The sequence below is a fragment of the Triplophysa rosa genome, linkage group LG4, assembly GCF_024868665.1.
Source record: "Triplophysa rosa linkage group LG4, Trosa_1v2, whole genome shotgun sequence".
NCBI lineage: Eukaryota > Metazoa > Chordata > Actinopteri > Cypriniformes > Nemacheilidae > Triplophysa > Triplophysa rosa.
This window is the reverse complement of record NC_079893.1, coordinates 20,539,061-20,558,545: the sequence shown is the minus strand read 5'-3', so window position 1 is coordinate 20,558,545 and position 19,485 is coordinate 20,539,061. Positions and strand designations below refer to the sequence as shown.

At 38.1% G+C, this 19,485-nt stretch overlaps 1 protein-coding gene across 1 annotated transcript; it reads right to left on the bottom strand.

Moving 5' to 3' along the window:
* Positions 1-98: 98 nt before the first annotated feature.
* tmem184c (transmembrane protein 184C) lies at positions 99-14,745 on the bottom strand. Its single transcript, XM_057330587.1, has 11 exons — positions 13,762-14,745; positions 13,374-13,632; positions 13,138-13,268; positions 13,012-13,048; positions 12,534-12,739; positions 5,831-5,905; positions 5,548-5,641; positions 4,488-4,600; positions 4,224-4,323; positions 2,768-2,939; positions 99-2,583 (listed from the first exon to the last, which is right to left on the bottom strand). Exons 2-11 carry the CDS (start codon positions 13,488-13,490, stop codon positions 2,285-2,287), a joined length of 1,344 nt encoding a protein of 447 aa, XP_057186570.1. The 5' UTR covers positions 13,491-13,632; positions 13,762-14,745; the 3' UTR covers positions 99-2,284.
* Between the last annotated feature and the right edge of the window lie 4,740 nt (positions 14,746-19,485).

Here is a 19,485-nt window from a genome sequence, read left to right as displayed (position 1 = left end):
AGAATGTTTTACAATAAAAAATTGCACCTGTAAATTCTTTGGCTTATTGAACATTTTAGATATGTTAATCTATACAGGGATTTCAAACAAACATCCAATGCACATTCCCATGTGAACTTTAATCATTTGTGATGGCCATTGGTAAATAAGGCAATGCAACAGCTGTTCAACCCATTGCAGGAAGATACATATGACAGTTCATAAAACACCAGGATTCCCCACCCCATCCACATCTGTAATAGATGACTGCCTGTATGCTAAGTATCAGATTTTTGTACTTCGTGTGAAAGAGATTTGTGACAAGAAAAATACAATTTCTTAATTCAAATAAGACAACTTTGGCTGACATCTACACATTGCATCATTTCGTCAAAGTGATCTTAAAACAGGATTTCAATATCTCGGTTTTAATAGCTTTCTAGTTGATAAAACAGTACAAAATAAAAATGTTTTACCTGAAAATAAATTTTGACAAGAAAAATCTAATAACAATGTATAGCATCATGTTTGGATGCAGGTATATGAAGACAAGCTGTCCAGGAGCAGTTGCTATGCTCTAAAGTGAGAGAACAGAGATATGAGGGCTTTAGCATTGTGCGCTTTACAGCTTATCTTACACTTGTAATATACACTTGTGGATGTTCTATATAGCATGCATATGTTCAACTGTGACAACTGTATCAAATCTCATGAGAACCTGGCAATTCGGTTTTCTCCTCAACCGTCAGTTAAAAAGTGTTTAACAGATAAACTGAGAACGTAACACTGATATTAAAACAAAATAGTTAAAATGACTTACTAACATCTTCAGTATAACATGAACAGAATTTTAAAGTAGTGTCATTAATATGTCGACATTCGTACGGCTATCTTAACTGAATGGTCAACTTGTTATGAGAACCATTAAAGGAATAGTTCACCCAAAAATGAAATTTACCCCATAATTACCTTTTACTTGTGTCATTCTAGATGTATGTCTTCCTTTTTTTAGCTAAAAAAATGCAGTTATATTAATTAAAATCTATTTCTAAGTTTCTAAGTGCCCCATTTTGAAGCTCCAAAAGCGCAGATACAGTATCTATCATAAAACAACTCCACGCGGTTAATGTTTCTGAACCAAAACTATTCATATTTTGAGCTTATTTACCCAAGATATGGCGGTATGCGAGCTCCAAGAATCTCAAGGTCGCATCTCATTGGTTCACATATTGAGACACACAAGAGCCGTGGGGCCAGCGTGCCACAATTACAGATGTACTTCTTTATCTACATGCTATACAAATTCTAACTAGACCTATCTTGGCTAAATAACCTCAAAATACAAATCATTTTACTCAGAAATGCATTGTTTCGCTTCAGAAGATATTTGTTAACCCCGTCATATGGATATGTGTGCTTTCTGGAGCTTCAGAATGGGGCACAATTCAAAGTCATTACAAATCTAGAAACAGACAAGATTTTATTACATACCTCAGATCAGAGCATGTGAGCGGAGCTGAGCGGTGAGAATTTCCACCACCCACTCCACCGCTCAAAGTCACACCAGACCGCTCCGCTCCCCGCTCACCTACAATTTCATCCCGCTCCGGTGAAATCGCTCCGCGCTTGCTCAAATAAAAAATTCCTCTGCATGCCTAACACCTGCCGCTTTCAACCGAAGCCTTACCCCTCGTTTACACCGCACGCATCTGCGGCACGTTACGTTACCGGAACTGATCGCGGTCATTCTAGTCTATGCTTCAGCTGCGATCGGTGGATCTGGGTGGATTTGTGCATGCCCTAGACTTGTGGTGTGAGCGGTATCGGAGCGGAACGCTCGGTCTCGCTCCGGCCTTTGGATAAAAACCCGCTCCGCGCTCTGACTATATTTCACACGCTCCGCTCACATGCTCTGCTTCAGATTGCGTTGGGCTAAAAAGTGAAGTCATATACACATAGGATAGCATGAGGGTGAGTAAATTATGGGGTACATTTTAGTTTTGGGTTGAGTATTCCTTTAAAATTAGTATTGGTGTGTTGCTTGGCTCTAAAGTCAGTTAATATTTTGGTCGTGTTTTCAGCAAAGTAATGCCAAAAGGATAAAAACAAATATCCTAACCTGTTACAAAGTCCTTCAAATATGTTCTTGCTACCAAAGCTCCACCAAGCCTTTCTGAATCCACATTAACCATTGGTATCTAACTGATAGCAGTTACCGGAGTTTACAGTGGTTGCATATATTCCAGACGATAGCTTATGCACCATTTACATAATAAAAGCTTTGGTAGCTGTAGCTCATGGCATGCTAAGTGATTTCCGTATAGTCCGAGCCCTGTTCGTCTTTATGATCGCTGGATATCACATTAGGAGTGATGTCGTCCACGTCTCCCTCCCATGCCTCACATCCGAGGTTGGCGGGAGCGGAAACGGAGTGGGGGGTTGAGGTGTGGCCCATGCCTTGGTATCGGCCTTTGGGTGATGCAGGAGTGGAGGAGGCTTCAGCTCCAGGTTCAAGAGAACCGTCTGACAGCAGTCCAGTGTTCTCATCCTGGTAAGCCTCTTCACCAAAATACGTTTTCCTCGGTCGACCCATAACAGTCCTCCCTGAAGCAATAAAACAAAACCAATGTGAGACAAAACTGTTTTTAATACAACATTTTTGTCTTTCAAACTGAATGTTAATGCAGGACAAATATCCACTAGGACTTATTACAAAAAAAGGAATCCAAAACTTTTAAACATCTATCTATGAGAAAAGGCAATAAGAATCCACACTGTCAAGACTCACCAACATTACGCACTTGCTCCGAAATGTCAGCCCGTATATCTGAGATATCCCACATGGCCAAAAAAGAATCAAAGCAGGAACCTTCCTCTGCTTCCTGTATGTAGGGCTTGTAAGTAAAGCTGAAGTGGTGGGCAATGGCTGCTAAAAACATCTCCACACAGATAATGAAGTCCTGTGAGAACAAAAAATAATTAACACTTTACAATAAGGTGCTTTTTTGTTAACAATAGTAAATGCATAGCTAACATTAGCTAACAATAAACAATATAGTTTTTCAGCATTTATTAATCCTTGTTAATGTCAGTACAGTTATTCATGTTAACAGTGACAACATTTGATTTTAATAACATATTAGTAAATGCTGAAATTAACATGAACTAATAAATCTAAAGCTGTGCTTGATCATATACAAAACAGCTATTAACAAATCAAAATCACAGACTGTAACAGTTTTGCAAACAAAAATTATTCAGAGAAATTCCTTGGTTAGTTTAAATCAAAAAGTTAAGTTCAGTAATGCATATGGGGTCCATTTCAAATATCTGTATAAAAAACAATCTGAGCGCAAGAAAAATGTCTTCTGCGCACAACACAAATGTCTTCTGATCACAAAAAAATCACCCAAGCACAAAAATAAAAAAGTCTTTTGTGCACAAAAAAGTTCATGAAAATGTGATTTACGTATATACATGTAAAAAGGGAGAAAAAGGGGGGCACAAGGCAACAGCCAAGTGGCTCCTTTCACGGCTGGATTCTGGCTCCGGTACAAATGCCAGGTAAAGAAATTCCCATGGAAATCGATGAGCCACTGCTGGACGACAACTTCATGGAATGGAGTCCTACAACACCCATCCCGTCATCTCCAGCCAGACCACTTATAAGGCAACCTCAATTTGTCTTGAGCCTGAGCCACTCAGCGAACATGTCATCCTACAGATAAGATGTCACCGAAGCTGCTCCTCTGAGCACGTCCTTTGAGCATGAGGAAAATGTCCCTGAGCAAGAGAAAATTATCTTCCGAGCACAAGAAAAACGTCTTCTGTGCAAATGTCTTCAATCACAAAAAAATCACCCAAGCACAAAAATAAAAAAAGTCTTTTTAACGTGAAACGTGATTTACAGTTTATAAATGTCAATAAAAATAGTTTTATACTAAACAATACTAGTAGAGAGAAAGCACGTGCACATAAACTGTCTTTCATCATTAATCTGTGGGTCCTGAACAACCACTATTACAAGTGTATGTATGGACACTAAACTGTAGTAATACAACTTTAATTGCAGAATGACATGTTGTACAGTTGAGCCCAACTTGTTCACATGCAGTGTGCAGTGAATTTAGTTGTGTGTTGCTAAAAAGTGACTAGAATGTAGAAACCATTATATATTTTATATTGTTGTTTAATAATATACATGTAAAGACAATGGAGCGCTCGGACCAAAGGACAACACGCACCTGTAATCCAGTGGCTACAGCCTCCACGCTATCCCAGTCCCAGGTGTGAGAGTCTGAGATTACACCCACCTTCACTAAGAGTGCAATGACCACAGCTTGCCTAAAACAAACCAAATAACCCCATGAAAAACATTTTTGTAATAACATGATGTGGTGTACAATTGTGATGACTTGACTTTCTGAGCCAGTCATGCTACAGTATGTATCTATCAGCACTAAACATAATAGTAACAATTTCAAGCAGAACTGGGTCTAGAAATTTACCAGAATGACACAAAGACCACCAGCTTGACACAGAGGAATTTGCCCACTGGTTTGATTGGACTGAGCTCTTCTCTTAGGGCCTTATAGAACAGCACAAGACAGTACATTGCAAACTGAGGAGAGAAAAAACATGTGTACCATTAGGCCACTGTTATGTAGGCAGGTTATCATTTAACCCCGATAGTACATAAATAACTAATCTTCTGTCTGGTACACATTTCTAAAAGGGACAGTTTACACAAAAGACATTTCCTATACAGAAATAATAAGACTCTCGCAATTTGTGCATCCACACTAAAAGTAAAATAGCTTGTTGTGTGACAGAGTCTCTACCAATCATCGTATGGCAGGAGTTTTCGGTTTGCATGCGTTCTTGTATTTAAAACGCACTGCACCTTATTTTTTATAACGTGCATTCAGCAAGCATTCTTTAATAATTGTTTCCCTATTTGAATGTGATTTTTCGTTTAATATTATAATTATTACATGGCACATTGGAATACTAAATTCTGATTGGTTAATAGCACCATCCAGCAGCTTTATATTTTCAAAAACAGCATATTTTTTTTAAACTATTACAACTATAACAAATCATACTTATCAATAAGAATAAAGCATCTTCTGCTGCTAAATGATTTATTGCATAGTGTCTGGTTTGAATAGTGTAAATAAAAAAACTTCTGTCAAAACTAACAGTTCTTCAGTGGAACACGAATGATGTTCACCTCAACTCCCATTTACTCTCAATGTATGGAAAAATGTATGCCAGTGTCAACATTCTTTAAAATGTCTCCTCTTGTATGAATAGTTAATAAAGGACATGAATGCAAATTTGTGTGTGTGTCATGAATTTTACTTTTTGGGTGAAACCGTTAACATGAGTGGTTTTAAAACAAAGCCCAATTTTTTTAACTGCTTGCAAAAGAAATGTAATAACATTTCTAACAAGGCCTGATTGCTCAACAATTGCTTAACAATTGCTGATTGGTCACTGGGCGGAGTGATGATACATGATCATGTAACATTCTTATGTAATATTCATAAAAAGAGAGAGACTTACAAGCTGAGAAAGATTATTGACGATAACCAGGTATGTCCAGGCATTTTTAGAACTGAAGTTGCCTTCGTCATAGACTCCACAAAGCTGACAAATCCTATTTCAGTGAGACAAATAATGTTTATTACGTTTCATTTGTTTGCAAGAAACATTTTTTAAAAAGTATGTGTTTAAAATGTTGCATGCTTAATTTAAGACTACAGTTAAAGGTACGATCTATGTGTAACTTTACACATATAAACAAATGACAAACCAAAGTAAAGGCTAGATTCTGAGTTACGCTTACAAAGCAATGACTGTGGTGACAGGCCTCACAACGGTGTACTGCAGAACTCCCAGTTTACATCTCAGCAGCAGCACTCTGAATGAATAAAAAACAATCAACATAAACATATCAATCAGTTTAATCAATAAAACTCAAACAGATAGTCCTGCCCCAAACCCCATAAAACTGCTTACCTGCATTGCTATTCATTAAGCTGAGATAGGTGAAAGTATTTTCAAATTTAACAAAAATGTAGCAGAAAGCAAGTTCTTCTTTACACAAACACATTCCAGTTTAAAACATTTCTGGTTTGAATCAACAAATGGGTCCCACATTACCACGGTTTACCAACATACATTTAAAACTCACTGCTGTCAGCAGCAGTAGCTAAAGGCAGCCAAAAAACTCGAAAAAAAGTGTTGCCTACTCGGCAAGCAATTTATGAAAACAAATCCACTCCTGCTGTGTCTAAATAAGAACTTTCCATTTCACATGCAGAGTTTTGGAGATGGCTCCAAGGGACAAGATGGTGAAATGGGTAATGCATTTCTTTGCAATATTGAAGCAACAACAGAGAACTTTGGTTGATAAGCGCAATTGTCTGTTATCAATAGGGCTGCAACTAACGATTATTTTGATAATTGATTAGTTGGGCGATTTTTTTCGATTAATCGGATAAAAACTAAATCAGTATCAGTTCAGGGAAAAGTATACACAACTGAACTCATTAACTTTCTCCCAAAATGTTGTGGATGACTCCCTGATAAACACACCAAGGCTGATAAGTTGATTCAGGTATGTGATATTAGAAGCAGCTGACAATAGTCTCTCCCAAACGTGGGAGGGGACGGTTGGCCAAGGAAATCTTTTTTTTTTGTGGCATGAAAAGTGAGATATTTGTCATTCAAATGTGGTGAAGTACAGTAAAAAGTAGGCCTACTTAGAAAAAAATATACTTAAGTATAGTACAGATACTCAAAAAGTGTACTTAAGTACAGTACAAATCAATGTACTTCGTTACTTCCCACTTCTGAACCAAATAAACCCCCAAATCAGAGTATTTAGCCACAAATTGGGTTTTATTAATATAATCTTTAATTTTGTCATTTAGACCTCTCCCTTTTAAACTTTAAAACTGCGCGGCTTGAAGAGATTCATGCAAAACACGTCTGACTTTAAAATTGCGCAACTTGAACCGCACGGAGAGATGTGTCTGACTTTAAAACTGCGCACCTCGCGCTGCACGGAGAGACGTGTCTGACTTTAAAACTGCGCACCTCGCGCTGCACGGAGAGACGTGTCTGACTTTAAAACTGCGCACCTCGCGCTGCACGCAGAGACGCATCTGACTTTAAAACTGCTATGGCAAGCCGATGGTGTCAGAATTACGCCATAGATTAAACGCGTTCATAGCCGAACACCGTTTTTCCATACACATGAGACGTCCAAAGAATATGACCGAGCTAAAGCAGTTCTGCCAGGAAGAATGGGCTAAAATTCCTCCTCAACGATGTGCAGGTCTGATCCACAGCTACAGGAAGCGCCTGGTTGAGGTTATTGCTGCCTCAACCAGGCAGGTCAACAAGTTATTAATTCTAAGGGTTCACTTACTTTTCCACTGCCATTTTGAATGTTGAATGAGTGTGTTCAATAAAGACATGAAAGATCAGAATTTTTTAGTTATTATTTTTAGACACATTGTTTGTCAATACCCTTGACTTGGATGAAGATCAGATCAGATTAATACAGTATATTGCGCCCTGTTTTTACGGATTTTTTTAGTGTAGGCGATGTTTATGATGCACCTGCTGATGAGAACGATTCTGCATGACGCATTTAAAAAAAGAATAGAGTTTTAAAAAACATAATTAAAAAGCATATCATACATGTTAACGCACAGCTTTATTGTAGGCTAAATAAAGTGCAGTCATTATTACTGCAAAATCTGCATATCAAGCAGAGCGAGTCTGACTATTGCGTTAAAGGAATTAACATACTGTACTAGAGAAAATAAAGTGCGGGACCTGATTGATGTTAAGGGTTATTCAAAAATGTTAAGACACAACAATGATCTTACTCTGACTGAAACATCCAAAGTGCGCACATCAGAATGTATGTGTCTCGCAAACATAATTATGTCTCAAGTGAATGCTTGGTGAACTGCCGGGGGAAATATTTGATCCGTCCAGGTCTTAAGGCCTTAACTCTCATGTTAATCAAATAAATAAAATAAACATAAATAAAAAACATAAACTTTACCTATAGATAGGGGTTTTTGAGTTGGTGTGTGCCAAATTTGCTGGAATTGGATGCAGTAATTTTTTACATAAAATTCACTTGAAAAAAGGATTTTCATAAAAATCTTTATTCCACTAATCAAAACATAGTAATATCAATGGCCACTACAAGGATTTAGTACCAAGGCCATGGTGAATTAGATCCTGGCTCAGCTCATCAGTGATTGGGTGAGAGCAGTTCAAACTTATTGGCTGTGGAAATCAGCGGGAGGGGCTCATTATACAACAGACAAAACGGCGTAAAAGACACGCGCTCTATGCAACCAAAACAGCGTTTTTTACGCCATCATATGGCCAGACAGCGGCGCAAAAGGCAGCGCTTTTCGGGGCGCCTTAAAATGCCGTTAAATACGGCGTTATGGACGGCTTTTCGCGCGGTTTTTACGGCGTTTGGATGTAAACGCGTTGCGTAATGCTGAACCATTTTTCTTTTTTCTTCCTGCATGCATAATACAATTCTAATTTATTTATATAGCGCTTTTCGCAATGTGCATTGTTCAAAAGCAGCTTTACAGAAGAAAATCTATAAAAAAACAAAAACAGAAAAACACAAGGTAAAACACAGTGCATGGTGTTTGTAGAACAAGCAAGGTCGTTCTAATTAAGCTATGTTAATGGAATTTACCGAACCTTAATCTAATAACATAATATATTATTTTATTTTAATAATTTATTACCTATAATAAAGGTAACATAAATAGGTAAGGGAACAAGAGTTAGAATAGTAATTTATTTGTAACAGAAAACAGTATTTACCTATAATGCAGTTTTGCATAAATCAGAAACTCCACCCAAACTGAAACTGAGATATCATCCCATCTAAATTAAATTAGTGTATAGAAGGCGGCGTCATACGTCTAAATGCAGATTAAAGGTTCAACATTACTTTAATCAAAATAATCATTACAAAAATTAAAAAAATTAATAAGCTTGATTGCTTAGCAACCTTAAACTGTATTATTTATCTGCCCCATGCCGTGGAGGACCGCATTTCTCCGCAGCCGGCCTCAACAGACTGAAAACGGACGTTTACCCAAGCATTTAGATATGATTGATTTTATTCGACAAAGCATATGAAACAAAGATAAATAATGACCATGACTCACTCGAGTATGCATGTTCTCCATTTTACAATTTGCACTGAATTAAATTACATTTTAGCATTAACGGAAATGTCCGTAAAATAAAGGAAAATGTACTGGTAATTTTCTGCCAGTACTTCATCTGTTTTAACAGGATTTTTTTTACAGTGTATGTAATTACGTTAATTAGGCCTACTATTCGGAGCAATGGGATCAGTAGGCTTAACCACCATGTTAGTGCAAACCAACTTTTTAAAATAGTTTTGCCTGTAGCTTGTAGTAGCATGCCGGCATCCCGACTCATTTTGCTATGTTCTCGCCAGGCTAGGCTACATGGTTGGGTCGCCGGGCCTGAATCCCGCACTTATTTCTATGTGCTGAATAATACTTTTTTCCATTTCAAAAGGAAACGTGGCTGTTTATTGTAAGTTTCTTTGCAGTTCCACGCACGATAGCGTCAGTCTCTTCACCGAGGTAAATGGCAAGGCATTTGGCATTGACGTGGGCTGTGTTATATTTTAGTTAATAAGTTCATGCGTGTTACATTACAATCATTGCGCAACATTATTGCGTCTCCTTATAGTCAATCAATTTTTGTAATATGGAAACTAAAATCACATGGGCTACTGATAAAAGACATGCATAGACTAAAAGGCCCCTAAGTCGCTTTGGATAAAAGTGTCTGCTAAATGCGTAAATGTAAAATCTATTACTGTTCGTTCGTCCTGTTTATAGCACGAAAGTCCACTGATGTGTGAGTTCAGCAGCAAAAATCAAGTGCAGATACGGTTTATAAAAAGATCTCTCTTTCTAGACTTTCTTTTCATACTGACCATGCATTAAGTACTGAAATATAAATATAAAAACGACCAAGCGATACAGATAAACAGAACAAGACCAACTACGTAAAAATTGACTGATGGTTTGAGCGGGTCTCGAACAGGTGTTTGATGCTGTCAGAGATTGCGAGTCTATCACACTAACCAGCAGACCACCACTCACAGTACTCAGCCTCTGCTTCAAGGGAATGCAGTTTACTTTTTACTCTGGCTGACCTCGCTTATACCAGGAGTGATTTCTGGTGTTGGAAATTAGCTAATACAACATTTCAACCGATTGCTTTTTTGCTTTTCACGTAGGCCATACGCGCTATATGTAATAAGAAGGATACATTACTATGGGATTGGTTGGCCTTTATACAATTGCTGACCACGTTGTGTAACTTTACATTTCCAAAGAGAAGAAGTCGCTTCTTCGGAAAGCAAGCAATGGTTTGTTTAATGTTAGCAAAGGTAACACTGCGCACATAATAAAATCCTGTAAAATGATCAGTGGTAAATTGCTCTGGTCTGGCTCAGTTCATCAGTGATTGGGTGAGAACAGTTCGAATTTACTGGCTGCGGAAATCTCATTATACAACACACAAAATGCCGTAAATAACGCGCGCTCTGTGCAACCAAAACGGCGTTTTTTACGCCGTCATATGGCAAGACAGCGGCGCAAAAGGCGGCGCTTTTCAAGCACCTTAGAACGCCGTTAAATACGACGACTTTTCGCACATTTTTTACGGCGTTTGGAATCGCGACGCCGTATTTTGTGGCGCAAATACTGTTTAAAACGCCGTCAAAAATGGCGTTCAGATATAAACGCGTTTAATCTATGCCGTAATTCTGACACCATCGGCTTGCCATAAACTGCGCACCTCGCGCTGCACGCAGAGACGCGTGCACGGAGAGACACATCTGACTTAAAAACAGCGCAGCTCAGGCTGCACGGAGAGACACGTCTGACTTGCAATGCTGCAATGCTCATGCTGCACAGAGAGACACGTCTAAAATTTTAATTTTAAAAGGGAAGAAAACGCGCCTGATTTATAATTGCGCAGCTCGCAAGTGAGGTCACAGACCAACTAATCGATAATGAAATTCGTTGACAACTATTTTCATTATCGATTATTATCGATTTTATCGACTAGTTGTTGCAGCCCTAGTTATCAATGTCATAAATACTGTCGCTTTATAAGCTTCCACGTGGGCAGCGCAATACACAGGAATTTGTTGACTAAGCAGAAACCGCTGTTACATCATGTCACTTCATAAACTGTGCATGTACTAAAGCACTATTTTGGCTCCCGCGGGTATACTACTGGGCTATACTAATAGCAGCTGGTTGTTAGCCGTTAGCGCATAGCGTGCTAGCTACATAGCAGCTAACGTACTAACGCAGTCACCCAAAACACAACACGTGGACATGAATGTGTTTAGTAACCAACGCAAATAATTTTCTGTAGTTATATTTTTGGAAACACACTCGCGACCAGGCATTGTGCTTTGTGTAATAGGTGCAATCACTAATTTATACTCAACTCGCTATGGGAATAGTGCCTAGCATAGTAACTATAGATACCAATAACATTAGTCTACGTGCATGAACTAAGGAATCAGCAACTTTTGACCATAAAACATTTATTACCAGAAACGTTAGGGCGCCAATAAACAAACTGAGCACAGCCTAATTACTAATAAGCTCAAAAGTACAGGACAGTAAGAAAAAATGTTCATATAAGACTTTCAAATCCAATAGCAGGAAGGCTAGATCTCTATCCGTTTTGCAACCCGTTGCCTCTTGCAGCTCACGCCACCAAGTGCAAGTCCGTCAGATATTCCGATCACTCTCTCTCTTTTCCTCTTTGTTTTTGCTAGCTCTGCCATGGTGATGGTTTGGAGACTTGCCTTGAACTAGATCGTTTCGTCTTATTGTTTGCTGTTCGCTCACTTCACCCAGGCTACGAGTAAAACGTGACGTATGCCGTAAAGCAGGTGATGGGTGGGGCTTGTGAACCTACCCGCACACCAAAGTTACAAGTGTGATTTCAGCCGATAGAGGGCTGCTTAGGTAGCAGCGGCAGTAAAATTCGTCTAATTAAGAGTTGTCCTACCACTTAAATAATTTTAGAGAGATTATTTTAAGGTCGAAAAACTCTCTGTTGTTGCTTTAAGTAAATGTTAACAGCCATGCATTTCCACTGAAATAAAAATACATTAAATACCTCATGTAGCTTATGAAAACACAATGTGATCTACTATAATCAAGCCTTATATCAAATATGTATGTCTGATGTCCTTACGTCTCTCTTTATATTTACAGTATATACACTTTTACATTAAAACACTTATGTAAAGTGTTTCTCATTATCTTAAAAATTTGTTGATCTGAAGGTGTATGCTTACATTGCGCAAATATAAACTTTTACATTACAAACTAAATGTTTTACTTCATTTACCTAGAAAAATGATTTCTGTATGCGTATAAATAACAACATTTATAAAAGTATCTGTAACTCACTCTCCCATGGGCCATGGTGGGCAGCAGCACAGAGGGGGGAGATGTTTTTGCTGCTCCTGCACCTCTAGCATCAGGACCAGACTGGGATACTGGTTTCCCAGATAGTTGAGTAGGAAGATCATAAAGTTGTAGATGACGTAGGCCTCATAGCATTCCCTGCATGTGTCTACATAGATGGCAATACTGGGATACTTAAGCGCTAGCCACTGTGAAAACAGAAGAACATAATGTAATACCACTAAATGGACTAGACTAGAGAAATCAATACCATTTTAAATTTAATCTTCCAGAGACATCATGTTACTGAAAATCAGATGTGGCTGAGAGTTCTGGTCAAAGAAGGCACTGTTTTGAGATAAACTCCTAATGTTATCATGAGTCATGAGACGTAGAAGCATCAGGTCTGTCATTAACTGACTGTCAAACAATCAAGAGCACAAAAACAAACATCAAAGTTGCTGTTCAAAAAAATACTCACACTATCCAGACTGAAAATAGGAACCATCCATAATATTCTAAGGAAGAAAAACAGTGCGGGAAAGATGGGACAGATTTGAACAGGCAGAACATTTATGGTATAAAATAAACATATATATAAATATACCTGATAATAGGTTTTTGAAGCTCAGGTTGGGTGTAATGTACTAGATGCTGCAGTATCCCCCACAGTGAGATGGGAATAGTCATGAACACAAATATCCCAGCAATGAACCACGCCTTGTTATGAGCAGCAACCTGTCAAATTACAAGGAGAAACTACATGATTATAGTATTTGCTGACGTATTACACAATCACGTGCCAAATATTTAGTGTGGCTAGACAAAAAAATGACATCTGACCTGTGATTTTTGAATTTCCCAGATGCAAAGAGGAAGGATAACCAAAAGGAGCAGGATATAAAGCACCACCACCAGAGGCCGAATCCACCTCCTCCAGTTCCCACATGTGCACGGCATCTTGACCACTGTTACTGACTCTTACATTACACTTAGATGTATAGCGGCGAGTAGCTGGTCAAAAATATCCCAACTTAAGTTTCTAGCAGTTTTGCTGTCGTTGTATGTAAATGCATATGAAGCGTACGATCGCGATGCAGATCTAGATAAACAATGAGAGTTCATAGCGCGTGAAGTAATCAGCTGATTCATTGTATACATAAAGTGACCTCCTCATGATCATACATACACACGCATTCACACCCATTCAACAACAATGCACGAGCCTCACCGTACGATCATAATGTAACTCTTTTCGTAAAAGCCATGGCATAAAACCCGACAAGGGTTAAAATTGTAAAACGGACGAGAAGTTGATAAACAAAGCTTGTGGAACTTCCTGTTGATCTTTTCGTCACTGTTTTTGATTCGTCGTCTGTTTTCGTCAAGCAACCGAGAATGTTTGGATGTTTGCGCCACCACTAGGACCGGAGCACTTCCGCATGGGTGCTTTAGATTTTGGCCATTTTCCAAACGGAAGTGAGCAACCCTATGCCCTACTCCCTTCCAAGGGCTGAGCCCTTGAAGTCAACTCTTTCAAGGGTGTAGTGCATTAGGCTTGTTCGAGCTCATGAGGCGCTTTGCAGACCGATCGGCGAGATTAGCCGCTTGCAGTAGAGGGAGGAGTTGAGAAAGAAGCAGTCAAGCCGGACACCCGCTGCTTGCCGTAGTGACGTTCGCATCGTGTTTCCGATTCAAAGTGCGATTGAAGTGGATTGGAATAGTAGATTTGTCCGATAAACAAACGTTTAAATGAAAAAAATAGCAACCATAAACTCTTCATATTGCAAATGTTATGTGCTTGCTTAACACCGTGTGCCTAAAAAGCATGGTAAACATAAGCATATATTATTAAATTACCAACGGAGTCTGTATTCATTTCATTTTTATTTTATTAAACAACACAAAAAAAAATTCTAACCAGCATGCACTTCTTCAAGTCAGATTGCGATCGATCTGCGCAGCGCCGCGTCAAGTCGAACACACCTGTTAGGCTCGTTTGAGATGGCCAAATTCTGCGCAGAACCGATCCGATCACCGGTGATCAGCGCGAGATGCATGCCGGTAAGAAATGTGTCCGAGTTACGTCCACCTTGCTCTGATGTCATGCTGACGTGTGTCAAAAAACTCGCGACGGCCAGACGGCTGTATCTGATTCTTCAGTCGGGCGCAGTTGCTCTCCACCGACTGCGCTGATGAAAAGCATGATGGGAAACAACTTGCTGACGACACATCTTAAATGCTCATTGGGCGAGAATGTCAGCTGATATCTTTTTTCTTAAGCGTTCCATTAATAAGTCCATTAACTGAAGTAGGTTTTGAGATTCATATGTGGAAAAAACACCAATGTGAAATATATAGTCCTCATGCACCTTGATGTAAGAGCAGTGGCAATTCAATTGCATAGATTTAATCTGCGATAAAAATCGCTTTTTATTAAATTATAACAAAAACATTACAAAACAAGATGGTATACAGTTTACATTCAAAAACAGACGAGAAAAAATAATAAAAGATAATATAAACAACAAAGACAAAAAAGAAAGAAAAAAAATCAAAATGTTCAATCCATCCATATTAATAAATTCAAAACAAGAAATATATTTTATATTATCAAATAAGTCTAACAAAATTCCAGCTTTTTATTATTTGCTTTTGACAGCATTTTTAAATATTGTCCCAAATAATTCTTAAATACTACAAACAATTAAAAAAAATACATTTGGGAATTAAATTCTTAGCTAAAAAAAAAGTTATTAATATTAAAAAAAAGTTTGATAAACGACATGTTAAATTCACAACATTTTACTCATTTAACCACAATTATTGCACTTTGTCCAGGAATTATAGGGAAAAACAGGGTCTGTGTTTTCTGGAAATGAGTTACAGAATTTACACAATACAATACACAATATAGGAACTTCCCAGAAGGATATCACATACAATTTTGAAATGTATTTTTTGGGGGGGATAAACTGTAAACTTGAAATAGGAGGTTCTAAGTTTAAGCATTCGTTTGTCAAAGAACATGTCTAAATTCTTTCTTCAGCCTTGACATGGTTCAGAGTTTGTCTAATATACGATTTAGAACATTTCTCACTTTTAAACTCAGTTGGCCCAAGAAAATGCGATAAAAAACGTGAACGCGATCTATTCCATTGCTGCAGTTTCCAGTCGACTCGACAGCGCGATGGGAAGTGTCCGTCTTGCCTGCGCTGTTTTCACTCCTCCCCTTACTGCAGGCACCTACTCTCGTCTTCTTTTCAGGCGAGGCAAGGTGCATCTCAAACAAGCCTATTGACAACGCCGCACATGCACTCTGAATCCAGCGCTCGTTTTGCTGAAAATGAATAACACTTGTTAAATATTGTGTAATTATGTCTTATTTCACCTTGTATTTTATTATTAATAAAGGGAATATGTGATAAAGGTAACCTATAAACAAGTAGCTATTTTAAACGCATCAAAAACGTTCCTATAAACTAAATTATCTTTATACTATATTTTAACAATCTCAAATCATATTTATCACTGACAAAAATAGTGTAAAACAAACACAAATTAAACGATTGTACTTACTGTACATTTGTAGGTAACAAAAAATCTAAATCCCGCTCCATATTTGCTTCGAAATGTGTGGCGAGAATTTGTAATCCAAGATCACAGAACGTGATCACAAACAAAGCTCAGTTCCTTGACGTGACCATGGCATGTAACCTTCGCTAACGGACTTCTGAAAGGGCCCTTTGAGAAGGGATTCAGGTGTTCACTTTCGTTTGGAACGCCCCTATAAATGGCGACCCCTTCGCGAAGGGCCCTTCAAGGGCGCATAAATGCCGTTTGGAAAATGCCCTTAAACAAGGCTGAATAATAAATAAATGTTTTATGTTTATAACAACTATTTTATGTTGATTTTATATCCACCATCATTTCACCTTTTGATTTTCAAGCTTGATCAAGCAATAAACCAAGTGTGGTGGCTGAACAACCAGCATGAAGGATGTAGCCAGCTACAAAATAAAGTGTGCTGTATAGGTTAATAGAAATGCTAGTACAGCAATAAAGCATAAATAAAAACAAGTGCATCAACTTCACAATGCAAATGTGAATATTATCAGTAGTTGATATTTCAAAATATGGCCGCTAGATGGCAGTGTGTGGCAACAATTACAGTTTAGGACCCAAATGTTATCATATTCCGCTTTATTGTTGTCGCACAAAGTCTGTAAACCATGTTTTTTTTTTCTCTGACGAAAAAATACTCCACCACATGTTTATATTTGTTTTCCGAACAACAGAGCAGTCGTTAAGTTTTCATATTCCTGGAATGTGAAAGTGTATTTTTATTGATGTGTTAACCTAATTAACACCAAATGCCATTTCAGCACGAAAGTAGGCCTACGAAGAATGACCCGGTATTAAAAACCAACCCTGCATACAACCGATACGGTAAGTACAATGTAAAACATGAATAGATAGATAGAAAGATTAAAAATAAAAACCTGTCTTCAAGTTGTCCACATTGCTGTGTCCAACGTAGTCTACGGCCCTTGTGTTTTATGTACAGTTTCGCTACAGTTCTTTGGTCCGTTTTAAATAAAGTCTGTTTTAAGAAGATTTTGTCATTAGTACAAGTAGTTAAGGAAGTGGAACAATTTGGGGGGGGGTGTTGTCACATTTCTGTTAATGTGTTATCGGATGCAATATTGGCCCGTGTTGGGTGATCATTCTGACTAGTGGTTAGTAATATAACAATTTATTTTATATTCATATTTTTATTTTATAGTCATACTATAATTACATTAAAACTATAATATAAAACTCAATAGTTACTATTTGCGGAAGTATGTCGTCACATGACGTTTGTTCACGTTGCTGCTGCTGCTGAAACCGTCTATATGGGGTTTGGATTTTTGCGTGCAGTGTGGTATATTTTTAATGGATATATTTTTATATCTTTGTGACACAGCTTATTAAACAACTTATTTCAGTGTTATATAATAGGGATGCACCGAATGTTCGGCCACAGAAAATGTTCGGCCGAAAATAGCAAGAAACGCAAGTTCGATGTTCGGCCGAATTTGTGAATAAATTTGACCGAACATGACTCGTGATACGATCAAGCAGCAACCAGCGCAGAGAGAGAGAGAGAGAGAGAGAGAGAGAGAGAGAGAGAGAGAGAGATGAAAATCTCTCTGAAAATGCCTGAAATCTACTTTTGATATTGAGATTTTATTTCATACTTCATTTGTTTACTTACATATACTCTATTTTATATTTCATTCTATATTTATGCCTTACTCAGCACCTTAGTTTAATTTTAATCTCATGTTTGTACTTAATGTATGTCTTTTGTTATATGTTCAATGCTTTGGCAATATTGTAAGAACACGCAATCATGCCAATACAATTTCTTTGAAATTGAAAAATTGAGAGAGAGAGAGAGAGCCGCGTGCGCTTTATTACTGCCGCAAACATTTTGGCTGTGTGTGCGTGCGTGGAGCATTTTAAAGTGTCAGAGAAAGACACAGCACGGGACTTGCCGCACGGAAGTAAATTTTGGAACCCTTGGAATATCTGTATTTTTGAACGACATTGTGACCTTTTTTATGTGTTTTATATTACGATAAATAAACTGTAACATTACTTGCTCAAACTGAAACTGTCTGAATAGCCTCATGTAAACGCAATTATCCTGTCCATTAAATTTAAATTAAAACCCCGAAACATCATCATTGCAAATTATATTTGATATACATTTTCATAATGACGGTAAAATTCGCATGCCCTTCACGTCGTAAAATGACGCCAAAGGGGTACCCTGCGCGTTCAAAAGTGATGCCGAAGGACGCTGACCGAGCGTAAATATGTGACGAGTCGGGAGTGAGAATGTGTTGTCTTTACCAGTCGGTAACTTCAGACGGAAGCGCGCTGTCTGACAGTAGCCCCGCCGCTCGCGACATCCTTTGACATCATACAGTGGTCGCGTGCACACAGTTCCCTGTACTAAACAACTTCTCAAAGTATGTTCGGTGCATCCACGAGTGCACCTTCTGAGAGAACAGTCAGCTTTTGTGGGCAGAGTTTGGAGTAGAGACGTGAACTGAAATGGTTGTCAGTTAGCATCAGTCAGAATTGCTTGCATTGGATGTTTTTTTTCTCAAATAATTTTGCAATGTAGCCTATAATAATCCAACAGTTTTAGTTTATTCGTATTTTATCTTACAGGCCTAATGTGGAATGACAGTTTTTAATGAACAGTTTTGTTGTAGAGGTACAGAGTAACTTACATTACATTCTTTTAGCAGTCAGTTAAAGGCATGAAGAGAGAGGGCTCAATTTTTTGTTTGAATTTACTTTGTTTTGCTCAATTTTATATTAAGTTGTATTGTATTTTATTGAAAAGCAAGACAAATTATAAAAAGCACATTTTGACTATTCAGTTTGTGCAATAGTGAAAAAAATGGCTTAATAAATAGAAGAAATGCAAAAAAGCATGTTCGGTGTTCGGTTTTATTCGGCCAAGTGTTTCACATCATGTTCGGCTTCGGCCAAGAATTTTCGTTTCGGTGCATCCCTAGTTATATATCAAAGAAACTGCCTAGTATATTCACACATCATCTGTATCTATATAAAGCGTCTCCCAAATACATACATGTTAATGTAAAAACAGCCTGGTCTCGACTTGTGAGATCCAGCGGTCCTCAAAAGATATAACAGCAAAGTTTTACAAGCCTGTTTCAATTATCCACCAAATGTGAAAGACAAGTTTAATGGTCTCTTACATGGAAAATCAACTACAGCTGAACTTTTCCATGATGAAAGCAGAGGAGCTTGACCTGTATAACAAAGTGCTCGTGTTTTCCTCTCTTCTGCTGTTGCTGTTTTATCACAGAAGAAACAAACTACAACTAAGCATCGCCTGCCTTATTTTGCAGAGGTGTGGACTCGAGTC